This window comes from Barbus barbus (assembly GCF_936440315.1).
Source record: "Barbus barbus genome assembly, chromosome: 5".
In the NCBI taxonomy this organism is placed as follows: Eukaryota; Metazoa; Chordata; class Actinopteri; order Cypriniformes; family Cyprinidae; genus Barbus; species Barbus barbus.
In genome coordinates, this window is record NC_136733.1 from 18,353,226 (window position 1) to 18,374,419 (window position 21,194).

A 21,194-nucleotide genomic window follows, 5' to 3' on the forward strand; every position below is an offset into this window, starting at 1 on the left:
TGCGCGTACAGGACAGAGCAAAGCTAGGGCTGGGTCTGCCTCCTCCAGGGGCAGCGCTTGCAGGTTCACTACCTGGTCCCTGAAGGGAGTGGTAGGAACCTTGGGCACATAGCTGGGGCCTCAGTGTTGCACTGGAGTCAGCCGGCCCAAACTCAAGGCACAATTCGTCGACCGAAAAAGCCTGCAGGTCCCCCACCCTCTTGATCGAGGCCAATGCAGTCAGGAGTTGAGTTTTCATAGAAAGAAACTTCAACTCGACTGACCGCAAAGGCTCAAAGGGGGCAGTTTGTAGGGCTCTTAGGTCCTGTTGGGCCAATATGGAGCCACTAACAGGACCTGCTCCTCATCCTTCCTGATCTTGCACAGTGTCTGTGCTAATAGGCTCACTGGGGGGAACACATATTGCGCAGGCCCCGGGGCCAGCTGTGTGCCAGTGCATCCGTGCCGAGCGTTGCCTCGGTTAGGGAGTAGAACCACTGGCAATGGGTGGTTTCTGGAGATGCAAACAGGTCCACCTGAGCAACTCCGAACCGTCCCCAAACCAGCTGAACCGCCTGGGGATGGAGTCCACTCCCCTGGAAGTGCTGCTCGAGACAGCTCACTAGCGTGGACATCGCACGACCCAGAGACCGTGGTGCGGTCACCTTCGTCGCTCGAAGCGCGAGGTCCGTCGCTGCACGCAGCTCATGTAGAACCACCCTCGTGCAGGTCTTTCAGGGCTTTGGCCTGGTGGACCTGCAGTAACGCCATGGCGTGGAGGGCAGAAGCCGCCTCCCCACAGGCTCTATAAGCACTGCCAGTTAGACCTGACGAATACTTAGAGGCCCGTGAGGGGAGACACAGGTCACCCCGCAGGGTTGTAGCAGCTGTTGGACATAGTTGCATCCCCGAGGGGATGCCCGCATACCCCAAAGCGGCCCCACCATCGAGGGTGGTGAGGGAGGAGGAGCCACAAGATTTGTTTCGGGCAGTAAAAGGTGCCTTCCACAATCTTGTAAGCTCCTCATGCACTTCCGGAAAGAATGGCACCGGAGGGGGTGCTGAGAACCAGCGCGACCCCCCCCGAGAAACCACTCGTCCAACCTCGAAGGATCGGGACGCGGTGGAGTATTCCACACGAGCCCGACATTCTTGGCGGCCCGGGAAAGCATAGCCGTCATCTCTGGGTCTGGCTCGGACAACGCTACCATACCCGAAGGAAGCAACGCAGCAGAGTCGTCATCCCCGGAGAGAGAGAGCGCTCGCCCTCCGATGCAGCGATCGACATCTGGTCGTCAGAGGGGGCACCGAAGGAAACGCCTGGTGCACCCCATCCAGCAGAGGGCCCAGCGCGTTCCTTCGGCAGCTACACCGACAGCTCCACCGGCTGCGGAGTGCTTGAGGGGTGAGGAGCTCCACTTGGGGAAGCCCTCACCGTGATCCTCAAATCACCTCTGACTCCACCGGACGCAGTGCCACCCCGGGTTCCCGAACGCTGGATCGCGGCAGAGGCAGAGGGACTCCGCTATGTTTGACATAATGGAGTCTATTACGCAACTCCGAGATGGTCATGTCCCCACAAGAAGAACATGAGCCATCCACGAAAGCCTCCTCAGCATGCTGAATGCCCAGACACGTGAGGCAGCGATCGTGACCGTCCTGAGGTGCCATGAAACAACCACACCCAGAAACACACGGGTGATAAGACATCTTCAAAAAGACGCGATCACCCGTGTTACTCTTTTAGAGAAATGCTCTTTCAGTGCTGAAGCACGCAGAGGAGTTGGCCACCGCACACTCTTAGTGCGACTGTCAGCAGGAAGATCTTTCTCCCGAACGGCGTGACCACCGCTGCTGTGCCGTAACGCCCGCACTCACTCGCAGAACACTCTCTTTGAAGGGAAGAGCAGTAGCTTCACCACTACCGCTCGGCTCCGAAGCGAAAGGATGAAATAATGCGGTGCACCTGCTGCCTCTTATACTCACGCTGTGATCAGCGGCAGCTGGATGTGAATTACCACATGCCAATGTCCATTGGCTCGTTTAGTTACACTCGACGTGGATTGGTCTCTCTGGCGAGATCCCAATTTTGTTGGTCATCCGACGTGACTCGGAGTGACCGACTGAATGGGAACTACAGTTTACACAAACGTTATCATAGCATATGGCAGTTGTACCTATTAATAAGCACCTGTATTTTACAGACCGCCTTTGAGCTCCATCATAATGAGCTCCATCAAAACAGGCATCATGAGGATGCTAAGCTGTCAGAAGAGCTGGATAAAGATGGAGTTCACTGTGCTCAGGATAATAGAAAGAGACAAAGGATTAAAGCATTGCATGACAATCACTCTACAGATACTGTAAGTTGTCAAAACAACTGCAGAATTTGCTTTAGTGAAGAATAAAATAATAATAATATCTGTGCATGAAATTTGAATAATTGAAAAATGCCATTTTTGTTTACTATTACTGCACTTTTCTCTTTGATATTTAGGAAGTCAGAAAAGGTGAGGATGGTCATTTTATGCCATGTGTCTTGGATCAGTGGCATCAGGCCCAACCAGACACGCCACCAAAGATAAAGGTGCCACCCCATGAAGATGGCATTGTGTACAGATTAGTGGACGCTGCAGTGGAGATTTTGTGTGGCCAAGCAAATGAAGACACTCTCGACCTTTATGAAACTCCAAGCTATTTATTAGACGACGATAGTCGCAAACGTTATCGGCAGGTTAGTCTTTAGGATTGTGTACAAAACAAATGACTATAAAAATGCTAAATGAATGAGAGAAACAAAACTCTAATCTAAACCTTATTCATTTTACACTGTAGGTGATCTTTCAGTTAACATCTGATGTACTTCATGAGATTTGGGGTGATCTGTTAAGGACAAAACAATCTGCCCAGAATATAGATGATCAATCTGTGATCTCAGCTCTGCAATCCAGTCAAATTTCAGTCCCATTTTTAAAGGTAAAAAAATTTGCAATCAGCTGTATGAACCATTAAAATAATATTAATGCAAAGTTTTTATTTTATTTTATTTTTGTTTTTTGTTTTTTTTTCTCTGTTGAACTACCATTTTGATGAAAGTACTTTAAAGAACATTTACAGTGTGCTAATCTAATGTTATTTGCAGGTTGCCGTGAGAAAAGAGATACAGAAAATTCTGAATTTAGAGCGAAGCGAGCAACAGATGACAGAGATGCTCCAAAAACTGTGCAAATACTGGTACGCCAAGAGAGACAGAGTGGACTTTATACTGGTGTGTGTGTAAAGGCACTCCTATAATAATATGCTCGCTTATGAAATTAGTGTTCTTGGTGTAACTTTAGCTCAAATATTATTTAAGATTGCAGTAAATGTTAGAACTGAAAATGTCTGATTTTGGCTTTTTATCTATTTCTAGATTCAGGAACTTCATAACGAGGAGAGAAGTTGGCTAGACTACAGTGCTGACCAGTACACTGTGAAAATGCATCTGACTGAGGAGATTTTCAGTCTTCTTTTGGATGACACAATATTAGCGCTAAATCGTATGCACTTTTCAACTTAAAAGATAAGTTTCAGAATCAGAATCTTAACATTTTCATGCTTTCATCTCTGAGATGTTCTTTGATATGTTGTTGTTTTCTTCTTGGGTGAATCTTTCAAATCCTGTCAAGAGCATGTCTAAGTCATATTTCACTCATTGCTTGAAGATCGTAAACCCATAAAACAGTTTTTAGGACCATTTAGAGCAGTTTTCTTGCATTATGAAATGTTCATGACAACTAAACGCATTTTCACATAATTTCCACTTTTGCAATTACTGTAAAGAAAAAAATATATTATTCTCATTACTGAAATTCTAAAGATATTAGATATTATTTACATTTTAAAGTACGTATATGTCATATTAGTATTGTTTGTATTGCTTTTAATATCTGCTGTAAAAGTGATGTATCACAGTCATTTGTTTAATGAATTAAAAGTAGGCTACTTTATTACAGTAATGAGAATATAATGCAAATAATCATGGAGAATAATGAGAATGACATAAACCCTCAAACCTACATGTACTGATATATTATATTACTGAGAATTTCATGACAAAATGTGCTTATGGTTATACAATGTGAACAAACACATCAAATTACAAACAAACAAATTCTATTCATTTTCTGTATGCAATATATTTCTTTTGATGAACCTATTTTTGTGAGACTTAATCTTTCGTCTTTAATCATTCATCATATCAATCATTACTTTAATGATTTTTAAAAATCAATTATGTGTTTCTGTACATTAAACTACCAAGATGAAATATATTTCATTCTTAGCATCATTTGTGGTGTTTGTGTATTAATTATACTCAATTTATATTAGATTTTAAAGCCATGTTTTTTTTAAACATTTCACAGGCCTTTTTTTTTGTTTGTTTACACTGTCAGAAATGAAATATACTAAAATTGTATTTTAGCCCTTTACTGGGGCAGTAATCTCAAAGGTGCACCTGTACCCCTAAAAGGGGGCATATTAGTACCATACAAGTATGCATGCTTTAAGGGTATATATAAATTACAAAGGTGCACCTTCAAAAATAAACATGTTAAGTACAAAAATGTATTATTATTATCATGGTAAATTTGTGGTTACTACAGTTTTACTACAAATACTGTGGTAAACTGTGGTTACTGTAATAAAACCATGGTTATTTTTTTAAAAGGCTGCCAGAATGCTGTACTCCTAAAAGTGAAATTTTAGCATTTTGTTTTTCTGACAGATTTATTAACAGCAATTACAGAACATACCAGAATCCATTTGAACATTTACTAACAGTTTAAATTTACTTACACAAACTAGCCTATTTAAAATCAATATTACATGTACACAAAAGTTTGGGGTTAGTAAGATTTTGTAATATTTTTTAAATAAGTCTCATGCTCACTAAGGCTGCACTTATTTGAACAAAAATACAGTAAAAACAGCAATATTGTGAAATATTGAAATAACTATTTTCTATTTTAATGTAGGCCTATTTTAAAAATGTAATTTAAAATGCATCTGTGATCAAAGCTGAATTTTCAGCATCATCATCCCAGTCTTCAGTGTCACATAATCCTTCAGAAATAAATCTAATATCATTTGCTGCTCAGGAAACGATTATTATTGCTGCTTCATATTTGTGTAGAAATCGTGATGCATTTTTCAGAATTATTTTTATATATAGTAATAATGATATGTAATGTAATGTGGAAATGGTTTCTTATGCTTCTGATGCTGTTGGGAAACGCAGCTCTATTTGAACAAACGTTTTAAACGCTGTCTGTGATTGATTGGTTCTGTCTTTCAGTTGCATGTGTTCCAATGAGCAGGAGAAATAGCTCTACTATTGTTCGCTAATATAGTCTATTTTTCCATTTAGAAGCTTATTTTATGCACCGAGTTTCTTAATAAATAAAATTAGTGGTTAAAAAAATGCACTTTAGAATCGATATTTTTATGTGAGGATCGATCCTTTCGATACAACACCAGTATCGATACTTTAGGAACGATCCGCCCATCCGTACTGCGTCGCCCATACGCAGATAGGATGCGCCTGCGTCCTCGTAGCGCAGTGATGATGCCCTAGAAGACTCACGTCCCTACTAAATGTAGTCATCCCTAGGAGCGAGCAGAATCAGTCTGAATGTAGAGAATACATTTCCATCACTTCCAATGGCTGTGGCGTTTTGTGCTAAGCTCGGTGTTCTGTTGGGGCTGTTGTTTGGACTGGCTCAGTCAGCTCGGTTATACACTGAGGAGGATCCAGTGGTTATACTGAGCAGCGACAGCCTAAAGCAGACCGTGTTGAACTCCTCCAGCGCCTGGCTGCTTCAGTTCTACTCGTCGTGGTGCGGACACTGTATCCAGTACTCGCCTACATGGAAAGCGCTGGCCGGAGACGTGAAGGGTATGTGCATTTAACGTTATATGATCATCTTCCTGTTTATTCACTCTCTTGGGGAAAGACAATAACATTTCCCTAAACGTTAAGGCATTCTCTTCAGGCACCCAAGTTTTTCATGGAAAGAGGTTCTTTAGGCATGATCTTTCTTACTATGTAATGGCAAAGTGATGGTAATGTCATGTTATATCAAAGTACTAATACTCTGATATATTCCATGGCACTGAGTGATTAACATAGCCATACACTCCACGAATACATATGGTACTATCATGATATTGCCGTAGTTCAAGTTAATCATGGTATTGCCTTGATTTATAAGTACTTGTTAGTGCTTTTTCTGTTTGGCTTGTTCTACAATAGCTGATTTTCGTTTTCATTTTAAATAGTGTAAATGTATTTCCTTGTACATTATCACATGGGTTTTGCCAAATGAGGCTTACTGTGTTTTTGTGCATTTGGATTTAAGTATACAGGAGGACATGCATGGGAAGTCGATAATCTCTGGTTTGTTGATACACCTGCTTGTAAATCCACGGTTGTTGCTGACAGTTTTCTGTATTTATCATTGTGCTCAAGGCTTTTATGTCCACCCACAACACACACACACACACACACACTGTCCGATAAAGGTCTCCAGGTAGTGTACAGTATATTCAGTTTTAGTTGTCTTTTAATATTTAGTTTTTGTAACGCTTAGATGTATAGATCACTCCAAACTGAAAATTGTCATTATTTACAAAACTGATTCATGAACACATCATTCAGACCAGTTTTGTGAACCAGCTCAACTGATTCACTGAAAAGATCTGATTCAAAAGAAGGAATCAGTTTGGACATCGCACCTGCTCTCATGAACTTGTGTTAAATAATGACTTAAATTTTAAGTTTTTGTCACACAAATCTTATGTTCCAGTTGTTCCAGTTCTTAGGGTTAAAGGGATAGTTCACCCAAAAATTAAAATTGTCATTAATGATGTCGTTCCAAACTCGTAAGACCTTCGTTCATCTTCGGAACACAAATTATGATATGTTTGATGAAATTCAAGATATTTCTGACCCTGCATAGACAGCAATGCAACTGACATGTTCAAGGCCCAAAAAGGTAGTAAGGACGTCGTTAAAATAGTCCCTGTTAGGGATGCACCGAAAGGAAAATTCTTGGCTGAAGCCGAACAAAATGAAACACTGGGCCGAAGGCCGAATACCCGTTTTTCGCATTTTTTCCCTCATATATTTTGCCAGTTTTTTCACCGTTGCATAAATTAAATAGCCAAAAGGTGCTTTTTACGGTTTTGTCTGCCTTTTCAAAGCAAAAATCAATTACAAAACAACAATTTAAAAAAATTTACTTAACACTGAACATTTTTTAACATCCTAGCAGACACTATACCAACAAAGCACAATTTAACATAAATTATTTTACTAACTTATTAAATTGTTTGGCCATTTTTGAGACCCCCTTCTTGAATCATTTATGTATTTTTAACTGTACGAATAAATGCAGCTTTGCTGAGCAGAAGATAATTCTTTTAAAACATTAGAACATATTACAGGTCACAATTTGAACACTATGTCTGAGTGTTATAATAAATGTATTAATAGAGCTGTTGTAATTATTATTATCATTATTATTGTCTTTGATTTTATTTTAAAAATGCATAAAAATGTTGCTGAGCAGCTGACGAGTAACACCGTTTCAGCGCAGGGGTCAGACTTTCGCGATTTCAATCATCATACAGTAACCAGCAACAACCACCCTTCCTCTTCTCATCGAAGACATGAGATGCACTTTTTAAACAGTCTCTCGCTGTCGGTGCTTATATAGTCATTTTTGCCTCTTTCTCAGACGAATGCCTCCACATTGCCGACATGTTTGCTGCATTAGTGCGCGCCTTTGTTTGATCATGTCACGTCATTGTTCGGTACAATTTATTCGTTTTTTTTTTCCCGCTTATTATTATTAAGAATTTTGGTTGCCGAATATTTGGTGCATCCCTAGTCCATGTGACATCAGTGGTTCAGCTTTAATTTTATGAAGCTACAAGAATCAGCGGCGTAATTTTGCTTTGAAAAGTGGTGGGGACACCGCACAACTCGTTTAGCTATTTGTTTATTTAATAACCGAATTTACTTGGGGACTGAGTTCAGAGTTGGAAATGCACTTAATTTTCACTTTGTTGTACACATGCATCACATTCACAAATATGTCTATAAACGTCCGAATAAGCAAAACGTAACATTCACGTGAATGTTACGTTTAGCTTATCACAACACATCCAGGGTAGCTAATATCAATCAAAATACGCAAGATAAATATGGTGAACTTACCATTTCATGGTCAGCTCAGCTGCAGCATATTCATTAATTGCACAATTGTGTGTGTGTGTGTGTGTGTGTGTGTGTATTACGATTCATTCTACTTTGAATTACTTGCATATTTTCTAATCAACATTACGTCAAGAGTCAAGACAAGCCCACAAAATGTTTCCTCATCCAATCAAATAATTTAACCAATCCTGAACTACGCAAAACCTTGTGTAAAACATGAATGAGAGTTAATTTGTGTTTAAAATGGTTAAACTACCTTTATTAATTAAATAATTATATAAATGAAATTGTTTTAACGAATCTTTTTTTATGACGTTTTTATAAAAGCTCTATTTTTTCCTCCCCCACCCGCATGTAAAGGCTAGTTAACGGTAAATGTTGCTACCTATAGCATAAATGTTAAAACATCAACAAAATGTCCAAAAGAAAGTGTGGAAGTGATATAAGAAGCTTTTTAGTGAAGCAGCCACGCACAGTAAGTTACTTTGCTTAACACGAAAACATATTATATTTAACTTACGTGAATATAGACATACTGTCGCTAATCATGTTTTCTGGCGGCCACTGGAGCGCGCTGTGATTTAATACAAAACTGAATTAAAGGACTATGAACTAAAGACTTGTATACTTTTTGTTTTAATTGTGAAAATCCCAGTCATAACATAGAATCTTCTCAAAACTCTCAAATAAAATATTTAAACCTTGAAACAGTATCCAAACAATACGAACATCGTAAAAAGAAAGGTACAGGATCTGCAGACTAATTATAGGGAAAGGAAACTACATATCCCATGACGCATATCGCGTATCTCGCGATAGTTTCACAACGAGACTTAATATTCATCTTTGAGGACGTTGAAAAGCTTCTGATCGGCGGAAAAATGTGTTAAATGAATGAATTAGATTATGAAGAGTGTCGATTTGTTGATGGTGCTTTTCCTTTAATATATACCTTACGCAATCTATTTTTCAGTTACTTTTTAAAAGTGGTGGGGACAATATCGAGCCTGGTAAAAAGTGGTGGGGACATGTCCCACCCGTCCCACCCGTAAATTACGCCTATGACAAGAATACTTTTTGTGTGCAAAGAAAACAAAAATAATAATTCATATCATTTTATAATAATATAATTTTCATTATTTATTTATTAATAAATAATCAAATAAAATAATTTCTTCTCTTCCGTGTCAGTCTTCAATGCGCATTCACAACAGTACCACGATGCATGCTTGTGCATTCCTCTGCTTGTAAACAAGCCAATGCAGGTTCTACATCAGAGCAAGGTTCTCAGATAATATATATTAACTCTGTTTGTTACGCAGAGCTATTGTATGGTGGCAGAAGATTTGGAATATAGTGTTTTCCTATGATAGATTTGTTTGAAAAAAGGCCAGAATTTAAGCTGTTATTCGACATAAGTTTCTTAGAGAAGTAGCAATGATTGATTCATTCGTGGTTTGGACATTCTTTTGAGTCAGGTCTTTTTAATAAAGCAGTAGATCGGGTTCACAAAACTGGTCTGAAACATTCAATGATTTGTTCATAAATTGATACAGTTCTTTAGGTCACTGAATTGATTTGTCACAGCAGTTAATAGTCTCAGAGAATAACAATTTAAATATAGGTATGTTTGTCACACAAAGCTATCATACGACTTGAAAATGTGGAATATAGTGTATTAGCCATATATCATTTTAATGATGCTTTTTGCATCCATTTTAAGCTTGAATGCTCCGATGCTCATTCATTCTAACTGCATAAAAAACAGCTACAATATTTATTCAGTATTTCTTAGATGGAAGACAAAGTATTTGCAGGTTTGTTATTACGTGTTAGTAAGTTATGACAAAATTATAACTTTTGAGTGAACTAATCCATTAAAAAAAATCCTCTAACACATGCATTTTTAAAAGTAAAAAATACTTTCAATTAGTATGAGATCATAAAACTGAATGTATGATAATTATACAAGAATTAAATATAATTGTACAAAATGTGTCTGTCAAACCACTGTTTGTTTATTTGTTTACCTGAATGACTAAACAAATGATTTTAAATATATCCTGTGGTGGGAAAGAGATGTGTCTACCTTTTTAAATCCAGACATGACCAAGTTGTGTATACAAGCACCACCAAAATGTCTATATAATATAACACTAACTTGTCTTTAAAACAAATGTATTTGGTTTACCCAGTTTTTTATGTCATGATGTCATTTCATCAAGCTTAAAATGTCAACACTGAGACAAAAATAGCATTTTAATTTATAAGTTTTAAGTTATTTTTTATGATCTGAAAATAGAAACTCAACATATGTAATCCTACCAAACTTCTCCTGTACTGTATGTGTTGATGAATTTGATTTTAGAGGTTTAGACCTGATAGACTCAAAGATTTCCTCTTGTTGCTTTCATTTTCTGTTTGCTGTTTTTGATGAGTGTTTTCTGTTAGCAGCTCTGGTTGGATGGGGAAAGCCCACCTCTGGTCAAGCTGTGGCGCCTAAAGCTCCTCTGAATAAATAATGGGATTAACAGTCACTCTCTCTTTAGACCGTCTTAGAGCTACAAGACCGGCCTAATTGCTAATAAAAATGCCTAGACAGCAGTGCTACGTGCCTGCCGTTCTCTGAGCTAAAGGACCGATGGTATTCCGGAGGAAGCCACTTTTGTTGGGTGCCGTGAAGGGTGACGGCGATGAAAAGGTCACTGTAGACTGACACATTTAATCTAAATGAGGGCAAATGCATTTAACACCTTGTCTCGAAGATTCTAAAAGTGGTAGAGCTGTGAAATTAGGTAGGGTCAGTTTTTAAACTATCAGTGTCTCAGTTTCAGAGTTCTCTCTCACTGTGTCCAACATCTGTAATCAGTTTTTATTTCAACAACTATTTTTCGTGTTACAAATTAGATTCAATGGAAGCTTAAATAGTAATCTAAAAGGGATAGTTCACCCAAAAATGGATATTATGTCATCAGTTATGTTGTTTTAAACCTGTTTTAAACCTTTTATTCTGTGAAACATAAAAGAAGATATCTGAATGTAGAAGAATATTGGTAACCAAATAGTTTTGGTGACCATTGACTTCCAAAAAACACTGACATTTCTCAAAATATATTCTTTTAATGTATATTTCGCAGAAAAAAGAAAGTTTGTAATGGTATGTGGGCAAGTAAATGATGACAGAATTCAATTCTGGGCGTAACTTCTTTTTTTCCCCCCGAATTCCCAAAGCTATTTTTTTTTCTAGGCTTAAATGGGATCCTAAATCCCAGCGTTTCAATGAGCAGGCAGATGTTGGGACTATGGTACTAAATGATTACCCTGTTCTTATGCTAAAGTATTTTTGTGGTGGTTTTTTTTTGGTAATTAGACCAGCATATGGTTGGCTCACAAATGCATGTTCCATTATAATATCACAGGGCGCAGTATATATGTTCTGGAATGCCATGCCTTGCTTTTCCTCTTCATTGGACTGGGAAGGAAGGGGTGATTATGGCCTTTGGATGACTAACGTTGCGACTCGAGGACAAGTCTTCTGTTGAATGCTTTCAGTCTGCCTTTGTTGGCACAAGCTGTTGGCTGGGTGGCTCGCGAGTGGCCGCCTACCAGCTGTTACCTTCACAATGAGGGTCAGATGGCCCTATTGTGAGGATGCGACCCCGCTGTGCATTCCCCCACACATCCCAAAACCCACAGAGTCCCACCCCCAGGTGAAGAATAGAGGACTAAAGTGCCCCGGCTGTCCCTCCTCTCTCTCATCCAAACATTTTTATATCAGCTGCCTTCTTCACACCCCATCTGCTTCATCTTTCTGACACAGATTTTACAGCTGTTCAGTTTATGAGTTTGCGTTAAAAACAAACCACCTGGCTGTGGAAACTCTGTATACAATGTATGAAATCATGCTTTGAGGCAGTACGACTATATTTCGTCTCACAAAGTTTTATGTGAGAGAATTAATATCTACATTTCCGATGTTAGAGCTCAAATGCATGTAATGCATCAAATGATTTTAGGCTTCCTGCCAGAGGTCCTTTTACCTCTCCACTTAGGCTATCTGGCATCTGTTCTGGGTGCCAGTATGGATAAAACATTCAGTGAAGACATAAGCTTGTGTTTTACAACACAAATCACTCTACAAAGTCTCTACAAATGCTCTTCTACCTCTTCAATTTAGGGCTGTTGTGAAATGTCTAAAAAGAGCGTTATTGAACAGAAAACAAGTATTGACATAATTTGGTACTACATCACTTGATTTAATTTGGGGTTATTTCACCCAAAAATGAAAATTATGTCATTATTTGCTCACCCTCATGTCTTTCCAGACCCATTAGACATTTGTTAATCTTTGAAACACTGATGAACGTATTTTTAATGACTTTTTAAGTCGCTTCAACAAGTTCAGAAAGAGATTGTAAAATGAATCCATATGATTGCAGCGTTGCTATATGTTTATATTTGAATAAAATCCTTAATTAAATCTGTTTATCATATAAAGTAATTCTGTGACTTTAGAAGATTTGGTTTAAATGACTCGATTCATATGCTTTGAAGTTTAGAGAAGTTTTGGTGGAATGGACTTTCAATAGAGGGTCAAAAATCATACAGGTTTTTATTAAAAATATTTTAATTTGTCGTTAAATGATGAATAAAGTCTTATGGGTTTGGAACAATGTTAGTGCGAGTACTTGATGACAGAATTTCTCTTAATTTTAGATTAATTTTGCTTTGTTTTTGAAATGTGCGATGTCTCTCTACTCCCATAGACTGGGCACAGGCCATTCAGATAGGAGTTCTGGATTGTGCTCATGAGAAGAACTTCGACATCTGTAAGGAGTTTGGAATCCACTTCTACCCCACCTTCAGGGTGTGTTTGTACAAATGATCTTATTGATTCTTTCAGCAGATTAAACCTATACAGTAAATCATAACAAGGGTGCGATATTGAAAAATTCTTACATGCCCTTTAAAAAACTTAAATAACACTTTAATTATGAAACTTAAACTGTCATTAAGTTTTGGCTTGTCTTAATGAGTTATTCACTCAGTCAGTCCATTAAAACAACTGATTCATTCAGGAATGAAAAAAGAGATTCTTTATGAATTGGTCATTGAATCATTGACTCACTCGATGTGTTTAAAAATACAGATACATTCAGTAACCTCTCCAGTTACAGGAGATGCACAACGGTTCAGCTCTAGATTTGTTTGGAACCATTTTTGTCAGCAAAAACAGACAATGATAATACTGTCTAAAATGTCAATATAAAATCAACATTGCATTTTCAGTCACACAAAAACAGCACTATTGTTTGTGTGATATTGCATATAATGTAAAATATAAGACAAAAACTCATAATTGGCCTTTTTAGCCCATGCATCTTTAAGTATGGGGGCGTTCTAATGGCATTTTAATAGACTACATCATGCAAAACATTTATTCCAAGCATGTTTTTGTTTAGTTTTTTCCATAAGAAATCTTATTGGTCCAAACTCATGCTCTACAATGCTGTACATCAAAAATGTTCATATATATTAAGGATGATTTACAGTAGTCATCTAGGTGTCTATTAACAGACTAGCCAATTATAGACGCTGACTTAGATTATATATTTTTTATTTATTTACCTTTAAATTTAATAAGCTTAATAATGCTGACATCTTTTTGGAAATGTTGCATCTTTGAATTCATGCATTAAATGCATCATGTTTCCTATGCTATTTATTGAATGTTTATACTGTGGCAAAAATAAGACCCCTGCCTTCTGCTCTATTTTGCTGGGCTTCTTTCTAGCTGTTTTTGTCTTATCGAGGTCATGTAAACCTGAAACCAGCGTAATTATACAATAGACAAATGTATTATTACACCCTTATCAAATTTCTTGTTGCCAGAAACATGCCTGGCTAGGACACTGTAAAAACTGACATATAGGACATTTTATTGTTTTAGAAATTTCATTTGGGAATAATTTCTTCTTTTTTCTTTTTAGTATTTTAAGGCACATGACACCACAAATGATTATGGGAAGACATATCGTGGTAGGTTTAATTATTTTAGCTCTGATTAGAATTGAAGCTTTGTCAATTATTATTGTTGCAGTGATTATAATTATTGTGGCACTAACTTGAATTTCTGATTTTGTTTTATTTGTGCACTAATAGGGGCTGACAGAGAGCTTCAGACAGTGAGGCAGTTGATGGTGAACTTCCTACAAAACCACACAAAACATGACTGGCCTGTGGGCTGCCCTCCCCTTGACCCTGCCAGGTGCCCAAATCTACAATATTACCACCCATTTTAAATCTTCTTCACATACATGTTCAATTCAAGCCATTTTTAATATTTAACATTTTCTGTCTCCGGCTTTCAGAGGGAAATTGGGAATGTTTGTTTAGAGCTTAATTTCTAGACATAATTGGAGTTCGTCTCCATATTTAGAGACACTGAGTTTGTCATCTGTTGCAGGTCTGAGGAGATTCGATCCTTAATGGGGAAGAAAACGGAGTTCTATACTGCAGTAATAGCTGAGGATGAAGACTCTTATATTGGAAGAGAGGTATGAAAAGTGGTTGTCAATTAATCTGGTTTTGTAGGACATAAAGCAGTATAAGATTAGATGTCATAATTTACTCACCCATATGTCTTTCCAAATTTATCTGATTGTTATTGGTCACTGTTATTTTTATCAGCCGATCAATTTTCAGTTCATTTATGTATAATTAAAGCAGGCACAAATTCACACTTACACTACAGCTCTGCTGCATGACCAAGTTTTTTTTCTCAGTGCTGTAATTTGGGCAATTTGTTGTTGTAAGCATTCACTTTAGATGAGACATACCTAAATTCAGATATGTATGCCATTTTCTTATATTGATATTAAATTAAATATAATGTGTCCATTCAACAGTAACTATAATTCTGCTGAATCGCTGTGCAGCTAGAAGGGAAAAAATTGCAAATGCATGTAAAAAATAAAAAATAAGAGACTTTTTGAAAAATAAATATGGCGATTGGTCTCAGTTTCCATGATCTGTGCAGCACTATTTCAAATTAGCATGACTTTCTTCCATTGAACACAAAAGACAACAAAACCACAAATAAAGAGAATTTTTGCTTAATGTCCAGGCTGCTTTTTACCATAACATAAACATAGATACACTGTAAACCTCCAAAAATGTAATAAAAATATTTTATTATAAAAGTATACACTGTCGGAACTAGCGGAAAGTAACATTTTTTCAGTGTATATCACAAAAACATATATCTGTTCTTTATATAAACCTATTGTATTGTTTTAGAAAACCTACATAACACATTTATAGCACTTTTTTTTTCCTGATGGTTGTAGGCTACTTTTGCTGAACAAGAAAGCAGTTTAAACCAGTGGCCCTCACTAAATCTTTTTGTTATTATAAAAAAATAAAAAATAAAATGCTAAAACAATAAAAATTATACTGACTTCATATTTTTGAGCATATTATTTACTTATTTTTAATTTTATTTTGTTTTAGATTGGATAGCTTTTGAATATTGCCTTTGAGTCAAAAAGGTTGAGAACCACTGACTTAGACAATCCAATAAACCAAACTCCTTCTGTGTTCCATGGAAAAAGGATAATAACATAGGTTTCAAATGACAAGTGGGTGAGATGATGATGATCTAAATGACCCCTCCGGGCATAATCAGTGATGTAGCTAGAATTGTAATGCTCTAATTTAATGTTTTGTGCTCTTTTTAACTAGGTAATTTTGGACCTAATGCCATATGAGGGTTTGGCAGTGAAGAGAGCTCTGAGCTCAGACAAACTTCTAATGGAAAAACTAGGGATAAGTTCAGTTCCCTCAGCGTACCTCTTCTATCCCAACGGCACGCACACTGTCATGAATGTGTACGTTTACGGCCTCTGCTGAATTTATTTTAGTCTGACTATCAAAAAGAGGTTGTGTTTATATGCATTTGATACATTTTTGTTTGTGTTAATAGTCAGAAGAGGCTACGCTTTTTCTTCTCCTCCTTCCTAAAACTCCTCCCTGGAGTACACAGGAAACAGTCCACCTCGTCCCTGCTGCGTCCTCAGCCTGGGAATAATGGACAGGGAACCCAGGTGGAGTGGAAAGAGTTTGAAAAGTGAGTTTTATTGATATTTACACTACTGTTCAAAAGTTTAGAGTCAGCAAGGACCGATTAAATTGATCAAAAGTGACAGTTTAAAAAATAAATAAATAAAAATGTATCATGGTTTCCACAAAAATATTAAGCAGCAACTGTTAATAAGAAACATTTCTTAAGCAGCAAATCAGCATATTAGCATGATTTCTGAAGCATCATGCGATACTGAAGACTGGAGGAATGTCTGCTGAAAGTACAGCTTTGCTATCACAAGAATAAATTTCATTTTTTTATATATATATATATTAAAATAGGTTATTACCGTTATTTTAAATCATGAAATTGTAATAGTGTTTCACAGTGTTACTTAGCACAAGAGACTTTTTAAAATAAAATGTAAAAAATAATAATACTAATTAAATAAATATCTTACCAACCCCAGGCTTTTGAACAGTAGTGTAAATTTACTGTAAAAACTGACGTAGTCAAAATTTCTGCAGTTTAAAAGTTTAGAAGATGAACACCCATTTTTGCTTGCTGTTAATTTAACTTTAAGATGAGGTAACCAATATCAATGTTTCTTTAGGTCTAAGGTATACATGGCAGATCTGGAATCTGGCTTGCATTATCTACTGAGGGTTGAACTGGCCACCCACAAGACCTTAGAAGGAGAAGAACTAAAAACTTTCAAGGACTTTGTAACAGTTGTCGCCAAGGTAGCATTGTAACCCAAACACAACTTTTTCTTTGCACTTGAGCTGTCTTCTCGCACTAGAACTGCGTTGTTGAAATTGACAAGGTTATATCTTACTTGGCCCATTTGATTGTAGCTATTTCCAGGTCGTCAATCTGTAGTGAAACTTCTCGAGACATTGCTAGAATGGCTAGTCAGTTTACCTCTGGAGAAGATCCCCTACGATGCTATCCTGGACTTAGTTAACAACAAGATGAGGGTAAGACCGTCACCCACTAAACAACATAATACAGCTCATAAAGTCTCTTGCCTGATGACATGTAAGCTTTTAGTTGTTTTTTTTGTGTATATGACAGGAGCATAAATCAGTATGTCGGTGCTCTGTTTGTGTTATTCTCAGATCTCAGGGCTGTACCTGAGTGAGCAAGTGCAGTGGGTTGGATGCCAGGGTAGTAGTGTGGCACTAAGAGGATATCCCTGTTCCCTCTGGACTCTCTTTCACGTTCTGACTGTGCAAGCTGCCAACCGACCCGATGCTCTAGCCAACACTGGTATGAGCAGGGAAATCCCTTCTGAAATATGTTTGAGATTATCTCATCCGTTGTTCTCGTTATTGTAGATTAGAAAATTGAGACTAATGTTCAGTATAAATAATTCTGTAATATAATAATTTCATAATGTTGCTGTTTGGTCTGTAGCAAGCAGAGCATTCATTTGGTTGATGATTTCTATTAGTTCCTGTTATTCATTGCTGCAATTAATTTAAACCCACCTTCTTCCTCTCAGGGTTTGAGGATGATCCCTTGGCAGTGCTTCAAACCATGCGTCGCTACATTGGGACCTTCTTTGGTTGCCAGGAGTGTGGGAAGCATTTTGAGGAAATGGCTCAGGAGTCTCTGAACCAGGTCAAGTCCGTTGATGATGCAGTTCTGTGGCTATGGAGAAAACACAACCAGGTTAATGTAAGACTGACAGGTAAGACAGAAGAATTACTGCACAAATGTACATTTAGGTATAGGTGAGTGACAAAATATATACATTAGTGAGGTTTGGGGTCAGTCAGTTTTTTTTTTTTTTCCTTCAGCGAAGACGCATTAAATTGATCATTAACATTAAATCCATTTAGAACATTGAGAACAATAAGAAATGTTTTTTAGAGCAAATCGGCATATTAGAATGATTTCTGCTGAATCATGTGGTGCTAAAGACTGAAGTAGTGACTACTGATAAATTCAGCTTTGCCATTAAAGGAATACATAATAATGTCAAATATTCAAAGACAAAACAGTTATATTAAGTTGTAATAATATTTCACAATATGTTTGTGAAATGTTAATGAAATAAATGTAGCTTTTATGAGCATAAGAGACTTGTTTCAAAAACAATAGAGAAATCTTACCAACCCCAAACTTTTTGAATGTAGTGTAAGAAGAAAGGGAAAAAAAGGAAAACTGGAAGGAGAATAATGAAAGGAGACAAGAAAGAAGAATAAATAGGTAGAAAGAAAGAACGAACGAATGAAAGAAAGAAAGAGAATTAGGACTAAAAGAAGGTTAAAAACATGATGCCGTATAAAAGTACAGGAAGTAAGGATGAAAAAGAGCACCAGAGGGAAAGAAAAGGGAATGGAAGAAAGAATTAATTAGAAATGAAAGGAAAAAAAGCTGTAAGAAAGGATGTGGAGGGTTTTTGAAGGACAGGAAGCAAGAAAGGAGGAAAGACATGAAGGATAGAATGCAAGGGTGAAAGAAAGGGGTAAATATGGTAACAAAGAAAGTAGGATGGAAAAGAAGGGAAAGAGAAGAAAAAGAGAGCAATATTGGGAAGTAGGAAGGAAAGTAAGTATGGAATTAGGACTGGAAGGGAAAACACATTCGGGAGAAAGCAAGAAGGGCAGGAAACAAGAAGTGAAGGAGGAAAAGGCAAAAGGGTTAGGAAGGAACAAAGGGGAAGGAAGGAAAAGAACAAAAGAAGAGAAGGGACAGGTGAGAAGGATGGATGGAAGGGTAGAAAGAATAAAAGAAGGAATGAAAGAACGAATGAAATAACGACTTCATTAATATGCCAGAAGAAATTCAAGAACTACAATGACATTTTCATGTCCAAACTATAAATGTAAAGTTCTCATAAACATGCTAGCGGACGTTACCCTAATAGCTGATTCCACTCGTTATGCAGGTTCAATGAGTGAGGACCCCATGTTTCCTAAGACTCAGTGGCCGACTCCTGATCTCTGTCCCACATGCCATGAGGAGCAAGAAGGCCTTCATGTCTGGAACGAACAGATGGTGCTCTCTTTCCTCAGACAACACTATGGTGCCTCAAACATCTCCCCAAAATACTCCAGCAACAGCCAACCAGAGCCAGGCCCTCCTGCTCCCGACAAACCCAAAGCCATAACCAAACCTAACAGCAACCTTCACCTCAACCACAACCTAAAGCCATCTCCTGACAGCGCCCCTAAATATCAGAAAAGGAGTGACACCAATGAGGCAGGAGAGAAGCACACCGGCATCCAGATAGAAGCCCGGCCAGGGATGACATTCCTGGGCCTGGGATTCTCCAGCGTGGACATGAGTCTCTGCGTGCTCCTCTATGCCATCTCCTGCGTCTTCCTCATGTTCATGTTTTTCTTCTTCCGCTTTCGCTCAAAGAGATGGAAAACCAGAAACTACCGGCCTTACGTATAGCAGCGGAGTACTGCGATGGAAAACTGTGGATAAGGTGAATGTAATATTATGAAACCCCTGCCAAGTGTTGAAAGAGACTTTTAATTTATTTAATTACTTTTGTTTTGATCTTGTTGTTGTTGATGTTTTCGTGAAGTGTTTTGTAATGAAGAACTTGTGAAAGTTTAACTCGTGTATCAGGCCTAGTTTTGTGAACAAGCACCTGTTAGCTAGGATTTCTCAACCCTAAACAAACAGAGAGGATGATTTAACAGGAGAAGCTATTTTATTATAGTAACAACCTAGGTCAAAGTATATTTTTATGAATATTCTACAATATTTATAGAGATTTTTATTGAAATAATATATCCTAAGTTTCTCACAGGGTATATATCGCTCTCTATGAAAGTCACTCTGTCCCCATATTTCTGTTTGATGGCCCAAAAACACTTGGGAATATAATTTATTGTGTCGCTCAAGGTCACTAGCCGAGCCAGTGGCACGAAACACTGCCTGTCAGTGACCAGATGTGAAAGAAGCCTCAGTTATGTTTGCATGTGAAGTCACAAAAAGAGCTACAGTTAATTTTAAGCTTAATTTCTTTCTTTTCTTTTTTTACCCTTTAAATCTCGTCAACACGCTTCATAATTGGTTGTAAGTTTAGAGTTAAAATGTTGATATCGTAAAACTCTAAATATCATTATCAGCATTTGGTTTGTGGACTGATTTGTAATGTGTTCAGTTTGTGATATGTATTTCACTATCTAATGGAGCAGTGTTAATGTGGACCTGAGGCTAAATATTTATAAAGCATTGTTAATAAAATACGGCTTCTGTGTTGTGATAAAAATATAAAAATTATATTTTTATCTAAAGACTATTTTTGGGTGCAGTTGTTCTGTATATATGTAGTTTGTCCTTTCAGGGGAGTTGTTGCATTTTGTATGAAGAACACTGTAAGTTATCTTTCAAATAAAAATATGTATTTCCCATCATTTTCTAGTTCATATCTACCAACAATGCAGATACATTCATGTACTTGGTGTTTATATAGCACCACTATAATATACTGTTACTTTTGGTATAATATAAATGTTTCATTTTGAGATCGTTTTTCTGAAGAGTGGTTCTTAAACGATCTTTTATGAGGAGAACAGTCGAATGTACCGTCCCGAGAACACAGTGTAACTTCAAGTCTAAGCACACCAGGAGGTCATTTAAGTTTTCTATTGCTGTAAATCTGTGTCTGCCCTCTAGGAGGCAGTATGGAGTATCCCTTTCCCCACCAACTCGGACTGCAGTCTGTTCTCCCCAGGGACATCATACGTGTGACCATACTAAGGCTGTCTATTACTAGAGCTCCAGCTGTCAACTTAACAGATGTCTGCACAGGCACTTATGTTTCCAAATGTAAAATAACTTGCTATGTTCATCTCTTCACACTGGAAGAGGACATTTTCCTCAATGATGGTGTGCATT

General features: G+C 37.6%; 1 protein-coding gene across 1 annotated transcript; it reads left to right on the forward strand.

Annotated features, from left to right (window-relative positions):
• The first annotated feature begins 5,292 nt into the window (after positions 1–5,292).
• On the forward strand, positions 5,293–20,709 carry qsox2 (quiescin Q6 sulfhydryl oxidase 2). Its single transcript, XM_079416707.1, has 12 exons — positions 5,293–5,917; positions 13,009–13,109; positions 14,233–14,281; positions 14,405–14,510; positions 14,709–14,799; positions 15,986–16,131; positions 16,227–16,370; positions 16,939–17,068; positions 17,183–17,305; positions 17,447–17,597; positions 17,833–18,021; positions 19,225–20,709. Exons 1-12 carry the CDS (start codon positions 5,683–5,685, stop codon positions 19,734–19,736), a joined length of 1,977 nt encoding a protein of 658 aa, XP_079272833.1. The 5' UTR covers positions 5,293–5,682; the 3' UTR covers positions 19,737–20,709.
• Positions 20,710–21,194: the final 485 nt, after the last annotated feature.